This window comes from Galeopterus variegatus, unplaced genomic scaffold (genome assembly GCF_000696425.1).
Source record: "Galeopterus variegatus unplaced genomic scaffold, G_variegatus-3.0.2 Scaffold134, whole genome shotgun sequence".
In the NCBI taxonomy this organism is placed as follows: domain Eukaryota; kingdom Metazoa; phylum Chordata; class Mammalia; order Dermoptera; family Cynocephalidae; genus Galeopterus; species Galeopterus variegatus.
The window spans coordinates 160,723-169,056 of NW_007726245.1; the positions used below are offsets into that span (position 1 = coordinate 160,723).

Sequence of the window (8,334 nt, forward strand, 5' to 3'; positions counted from 1 at the left end):
ATCTTTAAAAAAAAAAAAAAAAAAAAAAAGTCAATGGGGTTATGTGAACTGTGGGGGAAACTACACTACAGTTTTGGTTTTCTTCTGAGCACCTTTTACATTTAAACTTCCATACCCTCCAGGGTGGCCACACAAATGACAGAAGGGGAGGCCGAGCTGGCCACCCAGAACTAGGGCTAGAGGGCTGGGTTACCTGGTGATGATGGCCAGGTGGGGAGGGTTCATGCAGGCCCCCATGAAGAGCACCACGTTCTCGTGCCGCGTCTGCCGGTAGTTCATCACCTCTTTCTTGAATAGCTTCAGGTGGTCCTGGTTGTGGCCGTCCATCTCTAGCAGGCGAATGGCCACCTCGCCGTGCCAGCGGCCGCGGTGCACCCGACCCCAGCGGCCCTGCCCAATGGGCTCACCCAGCTCTACCTGCTCAAAGGGGATGTCCCACTCCTGCAGGTACACACTGGTCTGGCTGGCCTTGCGGGAGATGGGGCCCCGCCAGGGCCGGCGGGAGCTCGGCAAATCATCCACCTCATCCTCATCGTCTTCTGCCTCTGACTTGCCAGCCTCCGGCTCCTCAGCCTGAAATAACAGAGAAAGGCTGCAGATCTGGGCTCAGACTACCTCTCTTCCCTTTCTTGGAGCTACGTCCAGATAAGGGAGGAGAGAGGCATGGGGTCAGGAGACCCGTGTTCGAGCTGCAGCTCTGCAATGGCTTGCTGTGGACAGTGGGCAGGGGTCATTTAGCATCCTTGGGCCTCAATGTCCTCATCCACAAAATGTGGTGGCTGGCCTGGCTGATCTATGAGGTCCTTCCTCCTGCTAACACACCAAGATCTACCGATGAGCAGTGTGGAATTGTTTAGGGAGGAGCATTAACATCCTTGACAGGAGAACTTAGCTGTGCTCATCCTTCTGGCGGTTCCTTTACTTGAACACAGAGTTTCTGACTCTCCCCTGGGCAGGAGTAAATCAGTCTGTTAATTCTCTAAGCCGTATTGCACTGCAGGGATCCAGGCTCAGTTGACATTTTTGTTCAAGGGTCAGGACAGTGGTTCTTGACCCTGGTTACAATCCGAATCACCTGGGGAACTCTGACAACGTACAGATGCCTGGCTCCACTCCACACTAACTGACCGAGTCTCCCAAGCCAGGGCCCAGGTCTCTGGGCTGAGAGCAAGGACCATGAGAATTAAGAGCTTATTTTAGTTAGCTCCAAAACAGGGAAGCAAAGGCAAGCTCGCTCCGTCGCGTTCCTTGTCATTCTTCCCTGCCAGAGACATCTGCCTGCGCCTGCTATAGTGGGCACCCAGGATGGTCCTCGCTAGGGTCCAGCACTCGCACACTCCGCAGAGCCCTACACAGTCTGGGACGGGGAGCGGAGAGCAGGAGAAGGGCTGTCTATGGACTTGTTTGTGTCGCCCTCACTCACCTCCACTTCCTGACCCTCCAACACATCTGCTTTTGGCTGGTCGTCGAGCCTAAGAGCAAAAGAGGGTTTGTCAAGGGGACCCTGAGGGAGGGCTCCTCTGCTCCCAGCTGGGCAGGAGACTCCCAGGTGAGGTCTGAGACAAAAGGTCGCCAGGCCTGGATCCTTCCTTTGACCCACTAGCTGTGGCAAAGGCAGTGTGGACACTGTGAAGACGGGCAGGAGGCTGAGGACGTGGCCCGCTTCTTCTCTGGCCTCAGCCTTCTCCAGGCTAGCTTGAGGGTGGTGGGGGACAAGGGGTGGGCAGTAACCACAGGGTCCCTTTCAAAGGTGACACTGCAGCACAGAGGTTCAGAGCACATCCACAGGATGTAGAGTCCGACAGCCTCACATTTGAGAACTGGATCTGCCGCTTCCTGCTGTGGGATCTTAGGTGGTCTCTAAACCTCTCTGAGCCGGCTGTACTCACAGACAACACCTACTTCGACACCTATTTCACCGGGCCGAGGACTACACGGGGAACTTGAGTCCAGTGCTCAGCACAGGCTGACATGGAGAAAGGGCTCAATAACCAAGACCTATTTTTAGCAGGTTGTGCTTTAAAAGGTTTTGCCCTCTGTCCACCGCTCCTGGGTCACGAGACTGCCCAGTGTCACACTCAGCCCCTTCCCAATGTGGACCACACCAACAGGAAGCAAATGAAGCCTCTGGCTGAGTTAACCGGCTGGAGAGTGTGTTAGCGTGGGGAGTTGTCCATCGGGCTGGCCCAGGCATATGGTGACGTCCTGAGCAGGAAGGGTCAGAGATTTAGAAGTGGGGGAAGCAGGTGGATGAGATGGATCCAGCCTTAACAAGTCCCCGTGGAGGAGGAGGGGACGAGCATGGGGATGCCTACCGCGTGCTGTCGGCTGCATCGGGGAGCGGGGCTGCCTGCGGAGAGGCTGCAATGTCTGGAGGAAACAAAACACAAATACAAAGCATGATCCACTTTTCCACTACCCCCCGCCCCCGACACCATGAAACCCAGGACACCTGGGGAACTCAACCCTCCCAAATGGGCTGCCACACGTCCTCCAGGCCACTTCCACTAGGATCAATTGGGCTTTTCCGTAAGACCGCACATGGACTCAGCCTCTCCAGCAGTCGTCTCTGCCCACACCACTATGTCCAGGAAGGGACCCCAGGTGGTGAGGAGGGTGAGCCTTCTCAGTCAACACCATTCACCTGTGGCCAATCTCCTCCATACAAGCAAGCAGAAAAAGAAAACTGCTATCATTTACTAGACACGCGAGCCAGAGCCGCCTTCTCTTCGGGAGGGTCCTCCTGTTTGGAGGCAGGGGCTGGTTGCAACAAGCCTTGAAAGTAGGGAGACTCCTTCACTTAGGCTAGCAGAGGCCAAATGCAGGATTCAGACCTGCAGGTAGCTCGTTAGTGACACCTGGTGCCTGGTGCAGCTGCCAGACATTTCCAGAGCTGAGCGCCAACCCCACCCCCCACCCCCGCATCCCCCAGCTTCTGGGTTCGGGTCACTGGTGGAGCAGGTCTCAGGGAGAGGAAAAATTCACAGTCCACACATCAGGGGGGCCAGGATCGGACTGCTGGGGCTGACCCCTGAGTCTGGGGTGTTCCCAGATTCAGGACTGAAAGTCCCATATGCAGGACACGAGAACAGATGGTCATCCCAGTGTGGAACCAAAGTGCTTACAGGCAGGCTGGTCATCCCAGGGCTGGGGCAGACCCCTCACTCCCCCTCCTTTTCAGCAAAAAGAGACCGAAAGTGGCAGTGGCTCAGCTGTCAGCAGCCCCTTTCCTGCCTTCATGGACAAAGACCCGCACTGCTCAGCCATCAGACCTCCCTGGACCTCCCTCTGGGGCTTCTCCAAGGCTACCTCTCCAGGTCATCTGACACAGAGGCTGTTAACATCTCTGGGACCTCACAGACTTAGAGAATCTAACAGAGGCTACAAGCCTTCTTATCAGGGAAATGCACACATGTGCCCAACACATCCTGTGCACAGTTTCTGGGGGATTGCGGACCCTAGAAGTGTCTGCTGAGGCCTCCCCCAGACACCACTACAACATGTCCACAGATGACCAGAGGTGGCCTGGCGGTTCCACCCACCCAACAGTGCTGCTCAAATGTTCCCACAGAAAATAAACACATGCCTGGGGGGAGTAGGAGGAACAGGGGGTTTGAGAAGACACAGCAACCCAAGTGGGAAAGCAAAATATCTCTGAAGCCTCATACTTTTCCTTAAAAGCTAAGAGTGTATTGTGCATTCTTGTCCAAAATATTGTCCATGTTTGTTTTAGTAGAAATAGATTTCCTTCCCCTCCCCCTGACATATCTTCAGGGCAAGCGAAGGAAGAGCCATGTTTTCCCAGTGTTTGGAGGTCAGTACCCTGTATGCGTCCAAGAGCTAGCAGCCAGGAGCAGAGCCCCAGCAAGAGCGAGTGTGAAACCACAGGGGCAGCTCAGCTACTCTCAGGCAGACTCCATGGGGCGGGTCCCAGGCCCCGACTGCTGCCGGCCTGCACACACCTGAGCAAAGCCTCATGGATGGTCCTGTAGGGACCCACAAATGCTCCAAGTTAGTCCCCTAATAGAGCTGGGTTGTGGGATAACAAAATACTGTGACATCAACATAGTCCTATTTAACCCAGGAAGAAAACAATTAGCTACAGCCTTTTTTCTAAAACACATCTTTAGCCAGAGAATAAAACACTGATCTTGTAAACTCCTTAGGGGAAGAAATATGGTCAAATGCAAAGGTTGGCACATAGTAGGTGCGCAAAACAATTTTTGTGTAAGAGAATCAGTGGATAGTCTTAATGAACTCAAAGTTTTTTCCTTTTAACGTCTTGCAATAAGGAGGCATTTCCAATGATGGCCAGCAGATGGCACTGAGCAGTAAGGCTCAGAAAGGTGAAGGAAGCTGAATAAATGAAGCCAGCAAACCTTCCCCAGTTGGTCTCCCTTCTAAAAGACAAGGTAGTAGTTTCCCTGTCATTATGTAGGGGAGATAGAGTGACATATGCTCATGGGCCATTTGCAAAAAGTCCTCTCCCTCCATTCTGTAAACCTGGGCTATTCTGCTTCTGCCACCTCCTGGCTGTGTGACCTTGAACAAGTCACCTGCAGTCCCTGTTCAAGAGGCTAGATAGAATAGATTCCAGGGTCCCTCTTAGCAAGGCACTGCCCATGTAAGGGCCCCACCTCCAAGATACTTGCCCTCTCCCCTTGCCCAGCTTCAACAGGCAGTCAGTTCTCAAAATAGGTAGAGAGAGACTCAAGCACCTTCAAAGGTGCCCGGGGAGGGGGAGCACCCAGGTGGGCTGAACAGAAGAGGTCACAGGAAGGGGCAGTTAGTGGAACCATGCAAAGGACTCACCTGGAAAGATAAACTGCTGTCTATGATGAATGAAGTAGGCAGCTTTAAACAGAAGAGGAGGTGAGTCACACACGCAGAACGGCAAATGCAGCGAGGGAGGAGGGGGACACAGGCATGGGCTTGGGGGAGGGGACTGGTTAGGGCTGGCACTGCCCCACCCCAGGTGAGCCTGGCAGGGACAGGCTGAACCATGCAGAAAGAAGGAAAGGGACTGGGAGCAAATGGACACTGGCAGGGGCCTGCAGGAGTACAGGGGCTTGCACTGGAGGACTTCAGGTTCCGAGACCCAGTCTCAGTGGCCACCTTGCTGCAGAGCCCTGGCCAGCATTCTGCTCTGTGAAATGCACATGAGCCCAGGAGGGAGAAATACAGTGGGGCAGAAAAACAATGCTTCCGAAAAAGTTTAAGTGTCGTGTGCAGAAGAATGGCCTCCTCCACTTGACCCCACCTTTAGCCCCGGAATGTCTCACCTCAGCATCTTCCCTCACACCCCTAGCAAAAAGAATCTCTCCTACGGGGGACTGAAAGGGAGAACAGATGCACTGGGGTTCTAGAATCTGACACAGCACGTTCTAACCTCAATTCCACCACTTACTCGGCTCTGGGACCTTGGGAAGTTGGTTAACCATCCACTGGCCTCACTGTAAAATGTGGGGGTATAAATGACCTTTTCCGGGTTATAACGCTCCTGTGTAGCACAGAGCAGGTGGACAACGGGAGGAGTTCCTTCCCCAGATTAACCAACAGGCAGGCCAGCCCAGCCCCCAAGGGGTTGGCTCCTTTGGCTGCCATGACCAGAGAGATATGATCAGGGAAAGAGTAAGGCCTCTGTGCAGGGGACAATGAGGGCCCAGTCTGGGTCATCAGGGAAAGCAGAGAGGACCTGGCTGATAATGCAAAAAGGACGCTTTTTGTGGCTGTTCTTTTCAAATAGGCCCTTCCTTTTAGAAAAAACCTAAACTAGGAGGTTTGTACAATTTCAGAGCATAATAATGAAGCAGAATGGGAGAGGAGGTTAATCAAATGGGCCATCGCTCAATCGCAGGGAGGAGTGGGGTGTGCTCGGGTTAACGTCAGGAGATATCCAGCCATGTGCTTATTAAGGCAAAGGGACAGGCAAAAGAGGAAGACAGATTCCTACAAAATCTCAGTCTTTCACCACCCCAAGGAAGTTCCCAGAACCCTGGTGAGATGGGTCCAGAGAGGTTGCCTGGTCTTCAGCTGGCTGAATGTGGCCCCAGCTGGGGGTCCCCTGGCATAGGAAGAGCTGCATCTCTGTCCTTCTGGGCCTGGAGCTCCAGGGGCCAGCGACAAGAGAGCCTGACCTGGACCCTGGCCTGTGGCTGGACCCTCAGCAATCAGGACTGTCGCAGCTGCCTGCCCCTCCCTTCCTTGGGGACTGCACACTAAAGTAAACGGAGGGCCAAGACTGACCTCGAGGAGCTGCCAGGAAGTCAAGGCAGCAGCTCAGTCCTGAAATGGGAGAGTGGGCTTCACTGTGCTCCTTGGAGAGGCAGGACACCCCAGGCCTGGCCGGCAGCTGAGCACAGGCGAGGCTAGGATCCTGCCCTCACCCTACAGACTCCAGGGCGGCTGGGCTGTGCGTAGAGTCAGAGGTCAGCTCTGCTCAGGTCTGCTCCACCAGGCACTCCTGTGGGACGCAGTGTCCTCATCTCTACAACGGGGACAACCTAATTCCAACTTCACGTGACCTCCTTGTTTTATAGAAAGGGAACAAGGTCTCCTTTGAGTAGCTTGTCCAGACCACACGGCAGGCGAGCAACAGGGCCCCAGATTACTCTACAAGTACTTCTAGTTCCCTGTGCTGCTGTCATCCCTCCTGGGAGCTCAGAAGCAGCCCTGAATGAGTGAGCGATGCTCAGGAGAAGCCACCCCATGCAGAGGAGCGCAGCAAGGGGATTATGTCAAGAACCCAGGTTTTACGTCAGATAAATTTGGGTTTGGTATTGGCTCTGCCGCCTACAGGCTGCACAACTCAGGGCAAGCCACACCCTCTCTCTGAACCTCAATGTCCCCATCTGTAAAATGGGTACAACAACAGCATCAACCTCAGAGCTATTGTGCTTGAGGCGCTCAGCTAGTGCTCTATAAACATCAGCTCTTAGTGGCAGCAGTGTCTGACCTTGAACCCACCAGGCTGTGTTGAGCCAGGGTGATCTGACTATATCCCTGAGAACCCAGAAAAGCCCAGCAGTATGGTACCTGGGAAGTTGAACCGGCTGTCCCGCTGGCCAGGCGAGGGGTTGGGGGGCGTGGTGGCACTGGAGGGGTTGGATGACGTCGGGAAGGGTGCTGGTGAGGAGGGCGTGGAGGACGTGGTGGAGGAGGGATTGCTGCTGGAGTCCAGGTGGTTCATGGCTGGAGGATGCTCCTGCAGGACCAGACGTTGCCAGGAGTGCCAGGGCTGTCAGTGCCCTGCCCAGCCTGCCTCCCACATGCCCCCTTCCCCGTCTAAAAAGAAGAGGTCATCCCAGGGGATCCTCAGGGTCTTGCCTTCTAGGAGGGGCGGCACACACAAGACCCTCACCTCAATGCCCATCCCTTGGAGGAATCCCGCTCATCTTTCTTATTTCAGCTCAAACATCCTTTCCTCCCTGAAGCCTTTCCTGAACCCAGGCTGAGACCATGCTCCTCCTCTTTATCCTCCCATAGCTCCCAGCAGGCTTTCATTGGGGCACTTTAAGGTTTGTCAACTGCAGATGTGCTCATGTGGTACTCTGAAGAACGTCTCTCTCATCACACACCCCAGGGCCTGCCTCTAACCCGGGCATATAGTGGGGCTTTTTAATGAATTAAATTTGGCCTCTGATAAGTGTGTACATCTACTACGTGCCAGACACTGTGCTAGAAGGAGATGATGACGAGCGAGAGGCATACGTCCTTGTCTTTGCAGACCTTGTTGTCCCAAAGACACTGGGAACTCCCAGAGCCTATATTACACTGAACACTCTAAAAGAGGTAACAGCGTGAGTTGTGCTGTTGGCCGTCTTGAAGGAGTTAAGAATTCCAGAACTGGAATGACCTTCTAGAAGATGACCACAGGAGCTCGTTTGTTGGGACAGGACTGGTTCACTCCTGTTGTCCCGACTTAAATGTTAATGTCATCCCTTTCACACCCAAAAGCAAGCACGGCCCCCCTACCAATAGATGACACCTGCCAGTGCTTGCCATGGGATATAGCTATGTTGGGTGGTCCATGAGATGATGTTAGGAGGCCCTGGACACAACACAGAGAGCAATGAGCCAGAGAGAAGAGCGCTCTGTTCTCCCTTCTCATTCTGCCAAGAGGAAGGCCTCGGTCAGGGCTGCGGTGTCTTTAACGCCTCTCCAACACCTGCCAATCTCCTCCCACACAGAGCGAGGGCGTCAAGCTCCGAGTCTTAAGCAAGCGTGATATCTAGATAGAATTTAATAACTTTTTGGTTTTAATGGTATTTAATGATAACTTTCTTTTTTTTTTTTTTTTTTTTTTTTTTTTTTTTTTTTTTTTTTTTTTTTTTT

The 8,334-nt window shown here is 53.6% G+C and overlaps 1 protein-coding gene across 6 annotated transcripts in view; it reads right to left on the reverse strand.

The window, feature by feature from the left end:
* KSR1 (kinase suppressor of ras 1) overlaps window positions 1-8,334 on the reverse strand; it is a 70,479-nt gene that overhangs the window by 19,478 nt on the left and 42,667 nt on the right. For all 6 annotated transcript variants that reach the window (XR_551716.1, XR_551718.1, XM_008589030.1 and 3 more), the window contains exons 9-12: window positions 7,036-7,204; window positions 2,316-2,370; window positions 1,424-1,472; window positions 194-573 (exon numbers count right to left, since the gene is read on the reverse strand). Coding sequence is in view for 4 of the 6 variants with exons in the window: in XM_008589030.1 (XP_008587252.1) it covers window positions 194-573; window positions 1,424-1,472; window positions 2,316-2,370; window positions 7,036-7,204 (653 nt within the window). In the remaining 2 variants the exon portion in view is untranslated. The remainder of the gene's footprint in view (window positions 1-193; window positions 574-1,423; window positions 1,473-2,315; window positions 2,371-7,035; window positions 7,205-8,334) is intronic.